General features: G+C 41.4%; 1 protein-coding gene across 5 annotated transcripts in view; it reads right to left on the bottom strand.

Annotated features, from left to right (window-relative positions):
- LOC126174976 (ankyrin repeat and BTB/POZ domain-containing protein 2) overlaps positions 1–13,303 on the bottom strand; it is a 595,788-nt gene that overhangs the window by 62,681 nt on the left and 519,804 nt on the right. For all 5 annotated transcript variants that reach the window (XM_049921452.1, XM_049921451.1, XM_049921450.1 and 2 more), the window contains one exon: positions 2,302–2,446. In XM_049921452.1, coding sequence (XP_049777409.1) covers positions 2,302–2,446 — 145 coding nt within the window. The remainder of the gene's footprint in view (positions 1–2,301; positions 2,447–13,303) is intronic.

The raw sequence follows: 13,303 nt of genomic DNA on the forward strand, positions 1-13,303 counted from the left end.
GTTCGCATAAACGTGGAGACATGCTACGTTGGACTGTTGAAGAAAAAGCATCTTTGGCCAGAGTGAAAGTTGCTATTGCAGAGGCTGTATTGTTAGCTCATCCTCTTCCTGACACACCTCTCGCAGTTATGTTGGACACATCACCAACTGCAACTGGAACTGTTTTACACCATGTGCAACAAGACTGGCAACCTCTAACTTTCTCCAGGAAAATATTATCACTTTCATGGGCAAACTGCTCAACGTACCATAATGAGCTCTATGTGGCATATGCTACAATCAAAAAGTTTAGGTACATGCCTGATGGTAGACATTTTATGCTTCTCACAGACCATAAGATCCTTGTGTTTGGTTTCTGCCAGATAAGGCACCACCATGCCACTTGCAGCACTTGGACTTCATCGTGCAATTTTCTATGGATATTTAACATGTTGATGGTGAGCAGAATGTGCCAGCAGATGTTCTATCTCAAAATAACTCCACAGTGAATGAACTTGGCTTCATAACACTTGCCAATGTTTAGGAAGGAGACAGCGAATTGAAGGCATGCCTTGAAACTTACAGTTCCGGTGTATTAAAATACTGAACTTCAACATGGTGCTATACGCAATGTATCAATGCCACAAGTGCAACCTTGCATTAAGGTAGATTTTTGCAAACAAGCATGTTCCTCTCTTCACAGTTTCTCTCAGGAGTATGGGCTACTGTATGATATGTGAAGAAGGAATTTGTTTGGGCAAACACTGAGAATGATAGCAAGGCATTTCCAGAATGAGATTTTCACTCTGCAGCGGAGTGTGCGCTGATATGAAACTTCCTGGCAGATAGTTTTAATCTGCCAGGAAGTTTCATATCAGCGCACACTCCGCTGCAGAGTGAAAATCTCATTCTGGAAACATCCCCCAGGCTGTGGCTGGGCCATGTCTCCGCAATATCCTTTCTTTCAGGAGTGCTAGTTCTGCATGGTTCGCAGGAGAGCTTCTGTAAAGTTTGGAAGGTAGGAGACGAGGTACTGGCGGAAGTAAAGCTGTGAGTACCGGGCGTGAGTCGTGCTTCGGTAGCTCAGTTGGTAGAGCACTTGCCCGCGAAAGGCAAAGGTCCCGAGTTCGAGTCTCGGTCGGGCACACAGTTTTAATCTGCCAGGAAGTTTCAGCAAGGCATTTGTTTGGCAGTGCAACACTTGCCAGTACAGCAAAATAATTTGGCTTGATACAGCTCTACTTTGTACTTTCATCCCACCAAGCCAATGTTTTGAGCATGTCCACATTGACATCACCGGACCTTTACCACTGGCAAAATGGTACTAACACTGCCTGACAATGACCGTTTCTATCATTGATCTGAAATCTAATTTATAAAAGATGCAATGGCAGCAACTGTAGCTACAACCTTCTTTCGTGAGTAGATCACATGCTTCAGCACTCCTCTCTGCATCATTACCCATCAGAGCAAATAATTTGTGTCACATCTCTTTAAGTACTATCAGCAATGTCATGCTACAGGGCATTGGACTGCCAGCCTACTAGGCCAACAGCAACTTTCAAAGGAGATCTTAATGTAACAACAATTGAATTAGTACATGGACAAATACTTGAACTACCACTATAGTTCTTTACATCACATCAAATAGTACTTATTGAAGCCGTTGGCTTGGTGCAACATCTTCACTTACAGATCTGTAAGTTCTGTCCTGATGCTTCAAAAGAACGTTCTACCCAGTGATCATTTGGTTACCGAAAATTACAATCATGTGAACAGGTTTCTATGTCCCACAATGCGATTCACAAACCTCTCCAACCACCATATGAATGTCCATACATGGTACTGGCATGCCATGACAAAATATTTGGTGTTGATATCAATAGCTTGTTCACCAAGATATCCACAACAGACTCAAGCCAGCCTTTACCCCAATTGCGACTTAGACTAGTACAGAGACAGCGGCTAACACCTAGATGCTACCTATGGTGATTCCACAAGGACACTGGACACACCCATTCTTCCACTGCCACAGCCTGTGCCACCAAGTAAGCCTGAAGTCACAGTTTGTTTCGGGCATTGCATATGTTTCAACCCCAGATATCGAAGACACTTGAAGGGGTGTGATGTGGACAGTGAATTGTCTGCTACATCTTATATGTGCAATGTGAAGTCTCTGATTCTTTGCACTGCTTCTGAACTACAGACAAATGGTACATGGATGTTCCTTGCTGATAATGCACTGCTTACATTATGTTGAACAAATAAATTGTATTTATGCTTGACATAAATATCCAGTTAGTTCTCAATGTGAAGACTTACTTTATTTGCTGGCAAAAGCTGCAAAGCATGAGGAATAAGATCTGAACGGCCACTGCTTAGCATTTTAAATGCTAAATCTGTTTTCAACTTCCGTACACAGTCTTGCTCATCACAGTGTCTCTTTGAACATACAGCTTCCTCTATTCTGTAATGAAGAAAACAAAAAATGACTGTAATTTGACATGAAACATCCTTGCACTAATGAAATATAACTGTGCATTAAACAAATATGTACTGATAATTTTTGTGGCTTAGGTATTTCAATATGTGCAACAAACAAAGCCTCTTTTAGCCAAAATAAAAAAAAATCTTTATGTATAAGAAATAATTAAATGTATTAGTGATCAAAACACTGACAGCTGGAGACTTGTGCTTTATTTCTGATCTTGGACTGACCAATTTACCACTAAGAACCAATTTTTAAAAGTATCTGCCATAAGAAAATTATGAGTTCATTCTTAATCAACTGCAGTATCAAGGTTCACTCTGCAATGTCTCTCAAATAGTGATCTCTCAGGTTTTATTGGCATGATAGATTAACGGTGTGCTTTTGGGTATTCAACTGAGTCACTGTTTCCATTTTATGCACATTATTTCGATGACCAACCCAGTCATATTCTTCAGGTGCTGTGAGTTGTGCTGTTAAGTGTACTGGCTGCCTGGACTTCACCTAGACAGTAACTACCCATAACAGCACAACCCGCAGCACCTGAAGAAGGTGGCTGGGTCACTCATCTAAATATTGTGCAAAAATTGAGACAAAAACTTGGCAGACCAACTGGAATACCACCAATAATTGATTATAATAATTATACTGATTGCAACTGTGACAAATAAATGAGATAAACATGCTATACTCTTCACCAGTAGAAAAGCACAGGAGGTAATACAGCTAAGAATCTACTGACAAAACTAAATGTCTAAATCAGTTTTTATTTTGGCATTTACTTTTGAACTACTCCTGCCTCAATATAAGTCTGCTAAAATGTCACTGTAACAATATGGCTTGTAACTGCAGCTCCCATCACAGTCTTTGTGGTTCACGATGTCCAGTGAAGGAGTCTCTGATTTCAAAATTAAATATCTATAAAAATAAGACTGATAGAACGTGAGTGCAACAAACAGGACATTTATTCTTAAAGTGGTAAGAATTTTATACAGAAGTTTTGAAATAGTCTGAAAATCTACTAACAGATGACACTGCAATCACAATACATAGAGCCTATAAATGGTGCACCATACCTTAAAGTGACCATTGAAACACGAAAGGAGCTTAGTGCATCGAAAGACCATTGAAACATGAAAGGAGCTTAGTGCATCAAAAGAAGAGCTTGAAATCATCCATTGAATAATGAGTTTTTCTGGCAGAAGACAGTCCTGTTGCAACAAGGTGCAGTTTTCAAACACGATTTAATGTTCTACTGTTCTAAAAGGGCCCAATGCAGAAACAATTCACAAGCTCTTTTTCAAATTCCAATAGACAGGCAGCTTTGCTGATGATCTAGCAAGGAATTTTGGCCCTGGTCAAACTGTAGTTATTTGGAAATGTCACCAAGATTTCTGGAATTATTCAGCAAAATCCAAGGAAATCCATCAGAACAATTGTAACAGAGACTGGTTTGAAGTGTTCCAGGCTGCAGAAAATACTGAGATAGGGCCCACATGTATTTACATTCAAAATCGAAAGCCATCAGGCCATACCTTTTAGCTATTTCCTGATGATATTGTGGTTCATGGAACCAACAGTAAGGAGGTACAAGAACAAACAGACGTCTTAAATGAAAAAAAATCAAGAGGTATGGAATGAAATACCATGTACAGGAAAGGAAGACTATAACAGAAACCAGAGGAGAAAAGACAAGGGACAAACTTAACATTAAAGGGCAGGATATTGAAATTGTGGTTAACTTTAAATGCCCAGGTAACCTGATAATGGAAAATGCAAGAATGGAAGCAGAAGTTAACAAAAATCTACAATTGAAAAAAAGCACTCCGTCTTCAGGCCACAGGTGGCCTACCAGATCCACCTGACCGCCGTGTCATCCTCGGTGGAGGATGTGGATAGGAGGGGCACGGGGTCAGCACACCGCTCTGCCAGTCGTAAGATGGTATTCTTGACTGAAGCCGCTACTATTCGGTCGAGTAGCTCCTCAATTGGCATCACGAGGCTGAATGCACCCCGAAAAATGGCAACAGCGCATGGCGGTCTGGATGGTCACCCATTCAAGTGCCGACCACACCCGACAGCGCTTAACTTCGGTGATCTCACGGGAACCAGTGTATCCACTGCGGCAAGGCCATTGCCACAAAATCTACAATTGAGCAATACATTTTACCAGTGTGCGAAGGGATGAGTCTGGGGAAGAGAATGCCTCTGAAGTGTAAGGAAATGCTGTACAAAATGTACTTGACACCTATTCTGACATAAACATCAGAGACCTTGACAGCTACAAGAAGAGAGGAGAGTAGAATCTAAGGTAGTGAAATGAAATACTTAAGAAGTACATTATGGAAAACAAGGAGAGACAGAGTGAAAAATGAAGATATTAGGAACTAAATTCAAGTAGAAAAGCTGAATGAAAGAATTGAAAAGAACAGATTAAAATGGTTTGGAGATGAAAAGAGAATGGAGGATGGAGAACACCAAAACAAATGACAGAGGCCAAATTTGAGAACAACAGAGAGACCTAGAGCAAGACGTATTGACTCAATAAAGACTAGTTTAAGAAGTAATCTGGACTGGAACAAAGCTGTTATAAAAGAAGAATGGTGGGAAGTCAGGGGGAATTGGAGAGCTACCATTAATGCTCCATCCTGGTCTGATGCTGGATAAAGGGGAAATGAAGGTGAGGACAACCACACCATACCTGTATGAGCTGTGTGGCAGCAAGGAACTAACTTTTTGAAGAAAATTTCCACCATGATTGAGGATCAAGTATTTGATGTTGGCTGAATCTAGTTCACAGATGAAACACATTTCCACCTAAATCGAGTTGTGAAAAAGCAAAATTGACAATTTTGGGGTTCCAAAAATTTCATTTGTGTGAAGTGAAACCACTGTATTCCAAGTTATTGTTTGGGCTGCAGTATGCAGCAGAGGCATCATTCTCTCTTTTTGCACACAAGAAATTATCACTAGCGAACATTATGTTGCAATTTTGGAACAATTTGTCACTCCACAGTTACCATTGAAGGACTGGACAGGCACAGAGTGGACCATGCAAAATGGAGGCAGACCAGATCGCACCAAACAGGTGTTCCGCTTTTTTGATGAATACTTTGCAAATAGAGTCATTGCAGTGAAATATTGCAATTTTACTGGTGCAGGACTGGATTAGCCTCCATATTCCCCTGATGGGACTCCTTGTGACTAGTTTTTGTGGGGCACATTGAAATACGCTGTCTACCGGAACCATCCCACCATACTGGATGGACTTGAATTGGCAAATCTGTGTCATCTGAATCCATTTCCATTGAGACACTACAGGATGAGATTATAAATTTCATTGTTTGTTTGTGCCACCTCCATACTACGAGTGGTGGACATTTCAAAGAGATTGTGATGTGATTGCAAAGACTGCGTGCAGAGGACATGTTTAATTATGCACACTGATACTACACAAGCTGCACAGCGTACAGCACCATCTATCAGTAGCTTTTCAGACAGTTTCAAAACTTCTGTAAAAATTTCTTAAAGTGTTCATAATAAATGTATCATCTGTTGTATTTGTCTCTTGATCTTAGTTTTTGAGATATTTAATTCTGAAATCAAGGACTCCTTCACTAGACACCCTGTACATTCTGTGTAGTAAATGGGCCGGCTGTGGTGGCCGTGCAGTTCTAGGCGCTGCAGTCCGGAACCGCGGGACTGCTACGGTTGCATGTTCAAATCCTGCCTCGGGCATGGATGTGTGTGATGTCCATAGGTTAGTTAGGTTTAAGTAGTTCTCAGTTCTAGGGGACTGATGACCTAAGATGTTAAGTCCAATAGTGCTCAGAGCCATTTGAACCATTTTTTTGTAGTAAATGGAACACAAACATCACTACAAATCTAACAATTCTGCATGACATTAAATAATAGTAATAATAAAATGCTTTAAGAAAAATTTATCTCTCACTTGGTAAATGGAAATGTTGCAAACAATTAAAAACATATGCATTAAAGAGGAAAATTAAACTGTTTCAGTCTTTCATAATGTACGAGTTTCATTTATGATTAAGCTGAAGGACAGTAAATTGAATTACTAAATCCAACGTAATTAATAGTGTGACCTGAGAACAATAAAATATGGTAACTCAAGTGATTTTTTACTATATATATGTTTTACTCATGAGATGATCCTTCACTGAATGTAACTTTGGTTAATCCACAGCAAAGGAACAATAGATGCACAATTAAGACCATTTTTACTGTACCAAGGAATATAACTTGACCTACAATGGAACATTAAATCTTTACTACAGTTTCTCAGTCTACACGAACAATAAATGTTGTGGGATTGATAACTGTCATCATTTAACAATTCACAACTGACAAGCATTTAATAACTGAAATGCTGAGAAATCTGTATGTATTCTGAAACAATTTTATCAAGAGCCAACATAAAACTGAACAACAAGAACAGATTTAATAAATCATAATTTTCTCCCTGTGGGAGAAAACTTGTCCTGTATCAGATTTCCTGTACAGATGAACAGCTAAAATCATCCTGGATTTTCCACTGTTTGATTTTGCTAAATGGTATTTCTTCCAACCCATAACTCTGTGTTGTTTTCCTTTGGATTATTTTCTAACAAATTACTTTACTTGGTATCTGTCCCTTTCTTTCTCTTCTTTTCTGTGTTTCACATGTCACCTACCAAAGTGTACCACTGCTCTGACTTAGAATCCACACTGTATCAATGATCTCATCCATGCACAACACATGGCTACATGACTGTGCTGGTGCAGCATCTCATGTCCAACATTACTCCCACCAATGTCATCAATCCTACACTTTCAAATTGATCACTCTTCCTACATCACTCTCACATATTTTCGCATGTTATTTTTCATACCTTCCTGTGCTACATGAACTTGTACCTCATTCTACCAACCCGAACCCCCCCTTACTCTTTCTTCTATCTTTTTCCAGTTCGCAGGAAAGGCAAACCTATGTTACTAGCATTTGTATACTTAGAGAAAGCTTTTGACAATGTTGATTGGAATACTCTCTTTCCAATTCTAAAGATGGCAGGGGTAAAATACAGGGAGCGAAAGGCTATCAATCTGTATATTTAGAAAGCAGTAAAGGAAACAAAAGAAAAATTCGGAGTAGGTATTAAAATCCACGGAGAAGAAATAAAAACTTTGAGGTTCGCCGACGACATTCTGATTCTGTCAGAGACAGCAAAGGACTTGGAAGAGCAGTTGAACGGAATGGACAGTGTCTTGAAAGGAGGATATAAGATGAACATCAACAAAAGCAAAACGAGGATCATGGAATGTAGTTGAATTAATTCGGGTGATGCTGAGGGAATTAGATTAGAGAATGAGACATTTAAAGTAGTAAAGGAGTTTTTCTATTTGGGGAGCAAAATAACTGATGATGGTCGAAATAGAGAGGATATAAAATGTAGACTGGCAACGGCAATGAAAGCGTTTCTGAAGAAGAGGAATTTGTTAACATCGAATATAGATTTAAGTGTCAGGAAGTCGTTTCTGAAAGTATTTGTATGGAGTGTAGCCATGTATGGAAGTGAAACATGGACGAGCATTGGAGGGCAGTGTGGAGGGTAAAAATCGTATAGGGAGACCGAGAGATGAATACATTAAGCAGATTCAGAAGGATGTAGGTTGCAGTAAGTGCTGGGAGATGAAGAAGCTTGCACAGGATAGAGTAGCATGGAGAGCTGCATCAAACCAGTCTCAGGACTGAAGACCACAACAACAACAACAACCTCATCTTATGTAGTCACATCTGTTGTCCTCTTTCTTCAGTCCCACATACTGTTCATGTGTTGTTGCTTTAATCATGGAATACCAACAAATTGCTTTACCATGAAACTACACACCTCAGCTGCAACAACTCCTTCCACAATGACCTCCATCTGTTCAAATTCTGATAATCCTTAAATCTCACCAACCTAGTCCTGCAAAACCATGTAAAACAGGCCCAAACCTGCTCACAGTACCTCGTCACCCTCTGCAAAATTCTTCCCCTACCCATCAGACCCAACCCAAAAGCAATGCTGAAACCCGCCTGACTCAGTTAATTCCTTCAGCCAACCACGAATCACCCCCACTGCCGCAAAATCACTTCCTGGTAACTTTCCAATATTTCTTAACCTCGAACCTCGGCCCACCATCATTCCTCAAATCCTTCAACATGCAAGCTAACCTTATGTCCACAAAAAGAACTGCAATCCACCACCCAAAAACTGATGTTGTTGTTGTTGTTGTTGTGGTCTTCAGTCCTGAGACTGGTTTGATGCAGCTCTCAATGCTACCCTATCCAGTGCAAGCTGCTTCATCTCTCAGTCCTTACTACAACCAACATCATACTGAATCTGCTTAGTGTATTCATCTCTTGGTCTCTCTCTATGATTTTTACCCTCCACACTGCCCTCCAATGCTAAATTTGTGATCCCTTGATGCCTCAGAAAATGTCTTACTAACCGGTCCCTTCTTTTCGTCAAGTTGTGCCACAAACTCCTCTTCTCCCCAATTCTATTCTATACTTCATCATTAGTTATGTGATCTACCCATCTAATCTTCAGCATTCTTCTGTAGCACCAAATTTCGAAAGCTTCTATTCTCTTCTTGTCCAAACTATTTATCGTCCATGTTTCACTTCCATACATGGCTACACTCCATACAAATACTTTCAGAAATGACTGCCTGACACTTAAATCTACACTCGATGTTAACAAATTCCTTTCCTTCAGAAATGATTTCCTTGCCATTGCCAGTCTACATTTTATATCCTTTCTACTTCGACCATCATCAGTTATTTTGCTCCCCAAATAGCAAAACTCATTTACTATTTTAAGCATCTCATTTCCTAATCTAATTCCCTCAGCATCACCCAATTTAATTCAACTACATTCCATTATCCTCGTTTTGCTTTTGTTGATGTTCATCTCATATCCTCCTTTCAAGACATTGTCCATTCCGTTCAACTGCTCTTCCAAGTCCCTTGCTGTCTCTGAAAAAATTACAATGTCATTGGCGAACCTCAAAGTTTTTATTTCTTCTCCATGGATTTTAATACCTACTCCAAATTTTTCTTTTGTTTCCTTTACTGCTTGCTCAATATACAGATTGAATAACATCAGGGAGAGGCTACAACGCTGTCTCACTCCCTTCCCAACCACTACTTCCCTTTCATGCCCGTCGACTCTTATAACTGCCATCTGGTTCCTGTACAAATTGTAAATAACCTTTCGCTCCCTGTATTTTACCCCTGCAAACTTTAGAATTTGAAATAGAGTATTCCAGTCAACATTGTCAAAAGCTTTCTCTAAGTCTATAAATGCTAGAAACGTAGGTTTGCCTTTCTTCTAAGATAAGTCGTAAGGTCAGTATTGGCTCAAGTGTTCCAATATTTCTATGGAATCCAAACTGATATTCCCCGAGGTCGGGTTCTAAAAATGGCTGGCTCTGAGCACTATGGGACTCAACTGCTGAGGTCATTAGTCCCCTAGAACTTAGAACTAGTTAAACCTAACTAACCTAAGGACATCACACACATCCATGCCCGAGGCAGGATTCGAACCTGCGACCGTAGCGGTCTCGCAGTTCCAGACTGCAGCGCCAGAACCGCGCGGCCACTTCGGCCGGCGTCGGGTTCTACTTCCTGCAGAACCTCAACACCTTCTCCTCCATTTACTTCACCTGGTCTTCCTCAATCCAACAAGCAACCTTCTCAATGTTCACCTCCATCTAAAAAATGGCTACTTCAGTAACTCTGTCCATATTAAACCCACCAACCACCAGCAATAACTCCACTTGGAGAGCTGCCAACCATTCCATACCAAGAAGTCCCTACCACATGACCAAGCCATGTGTGGCCATCACATTTGTAGTGTCAAGCAGTTCTTCTCAAAATATATCAAGGGCCTCACTGAGGCCTTCACAGGCCCAAGTCCCATCATCCAACCAAATAGGAGCATTCCCTTCATGACTCTGTACCATCCAGGACTGGAGCAACTGAATCACTTTTTCCACTACGGTTTAAACTACCTCTCATTGTACCCTGAAATAAGGAATGTTCTAACCACTATCTTTCTCACTCCTCCCACAATAGTATTCCACTGACTACCAAACCTACACAATATCCTCGTCCATTCCTATTCCACCCCTGCTCCCAAACCCCTTGCCTCATGGCTCACACCCCTACAACAGACCTAAATGCAAGACCTGATCAACACATCTTCCCACCAACATCGCCTACTCCAGTGTGGTCACAAGTATTACCTATTCCACCAAAGGCAGGGCTACCTGAGAAAAGCAGTCACAAGCTAAAGCAGTCACAAGCTAAGCTGCAATCCCTGTGCCATGTTCTAACTGGGCATGATAACAAACAAGTTATCTGTCTGTATGAGGGGCCACTGACAAACTGTGGCCAAGAAACAGCTCGACCAGCCAATTACTAAGCATGCTGTCCAAACATAACATCCTTCATTTCAATGACTGCTTCACAGCCTGTGCCATCTTGATCCTTCCTGCCAACACCAGCTTCTCTGGCACAGAAACAGCTAAGTAAAAAATTTGAGCAATTTGCACATTTGTTTATATGTGCAAGGCGACTTCAGAATTTTCCTCTGTGTGAGAGCACATGTGCAAGATTCTGTATCAATTTGACATTCTAGATTTGTATATTTTACTGTTCACATTACTTTTGCATAATCATTCATTGATTTATACTGTTGTTGTTGTTGTTGTTGTGGTCTTCAGTCCTGAGACTGGTTTGATGCAGCCCTCCATGCTACTCTATCCTGTGCAAGCTTCTTCATCTCCCAGTACCTACTGCAACCTACATCCTTCTGAATCTGCTTAGTGTATTCATCTCTTGGTCTCCCCCTACGATTTTTACCCTCCACGCTGCCCTCCAATACTAAATTGGTGATCCCTTGATGCCTCAGAACATGTCCTACCAACCGATCCCTTCTTCTGGTCAAGTTATGCCACAAACTTCTCTTCTCCCCAATCCTATTCAATACTTCCTCATTATTTATGTGATCTACCCATCTAATCTTCAGCATTCTTCTGTAGCACCACATTTCGAAAGCTTCTATTCTCTTCTTGTCCAAACTATTTACCGTTCATGTTTCACTTCCATATGTGGCTACACTCCATACAAATACTTTCAGAAATGACTGCCTGACACTTAAATCTATACTCGATGTTAACAAATTTCTCTTCTTCAGAAACGCTTTCCTTGCCATTGCCAGTCTACATTTTATATCCTCTCTACTTCGACCATGATCAGTTATTTTGCTCCCCAAATAGCAAAACTCCTTTACTACTTTAAGTGTCTCATTTCCTAATCTAATACCCTCAACATCACCCGACTTAATTCGACTACATTCCATTATTCTCCTTTTGTTTTTGTTGATGTTCTTCTTATATCCTCCCTTCAAGACACCATCCATTCCGTTCAACTGCTCTTCCAAGTCCTTTGCTGTCTCTGACAGAATTACAATGTCATCGGCGAACCTCAAAGTTTTTATTTCTTCTCCATGGATTTTAATACCTACCCCCAATTTTTCTTTTGTTTCCTTTACTGCTTGCTCAATATACAGATTGAATAACATCGGGGAGAGGCTACAACCCTGTCTCACTCCCTTCCCAACCACTGCTTCCCTTTCATGTCCTTCGACTCTTATAACTGCCATCTGGTTTCTGTACAAATTATAAATAGCCTTTCGCTCCCTGTATTTTACCCCTGCCACCTTTAGAATTTGAAAGAGAGTATTCCAGTCAACATTGTCAAAAGCTTTCTCTAAGTCTACAAATGCTAGAAACGTGGGTTTGCCTTTCCTTAATCTTTCTTCTAAGATTGATTTATACTACCTTTTCGTATTGTGATATACTTTGGTGTTTCTGTAAGTGTTATAACATCAAGTTTAACACATATATTTCAGAACGATACAACACATATAAGTCACAGAGTAAGCTGACAAGCAAGACATGTGTACATGTTAGCATTCGAATGAGCACTGAGTCCCAGTCTAGTGGCCGCTGCTCGGCTGGCCGCTTAGGTGGCGCAGCTGCTACATGGCTGGCAGACAGCGCCGCACGTAGAGGATGCATGTAATTGCGCGGCGGCTCTTTGAATGATCGGCGAGTAACAACACTTTTCCCCCCTTTGAAATTGTTGCACTGATCTTGATGGAGGTGTCCTGGAGATGGCTAACGTCCATAGGTGTTGTTTGACTCGCCGTAAAGTCTCGAGGAGGAGGCTTCTCGTATGGACGGAAGTGTCCCCGATGATAACAGGTCGAGATGACAGGAGACGTAGGGGTCGAATCTGCTGGGGCCCCATGCACCAACCTGCCCATTGCAACAAGTCCAGTTGATATGACAGGAGACATGGGTGATGTGTCGGCGTCCATTGGAGGAGGAGGCGAATAGATTTGCTCTGACAGAGGATGGTCATCCGGTTCCTGCATGGGCACGTCTCCTGGTGGCATCCGTTCTTGTGCTGGCATCGCAATGACGGTGAGAGGGCTGCATTGTGAGTATTGAGAGATGCCAAGATCCCGAGTGTCAGGTAGAGCCAAAGGTGGTGTAGCGGCATTCGGAACAGGCGTTGCTGGCACACGAGGCCGAAGCTGGTCTGAATGACGCACTGCAACACCCGTGTCCGTCTGGATTTCATACAGGCGTCTGCCACAGTGTCTTAAGATGCGGCCCGGGCTCCATTTTGGCCGCCTGCCATATCCCCGTACCCAGACGAGGTCATCGGCGGTGAACCGGCCAAGTGAAGGCACCTGCGGCCGTGAGGTGGGAGGCCGC

This window comes from Schistocerca cancellata, chromosome 3, assembly GCF_023864275.1.
Source record: "Schistocerca cancellata isolate TAMUIC-IGC-003103 chromosome 3, iqSchCanc2.1, whole genome shotgun sequence".
Classification (NCBI taxonomy): domain Eukaryota; kingdom Metazoa; phylum Arthropoda; class Insecta; order Orthoptera; family Acrididae; genus Schistocerca; species Schistocerca cancellata.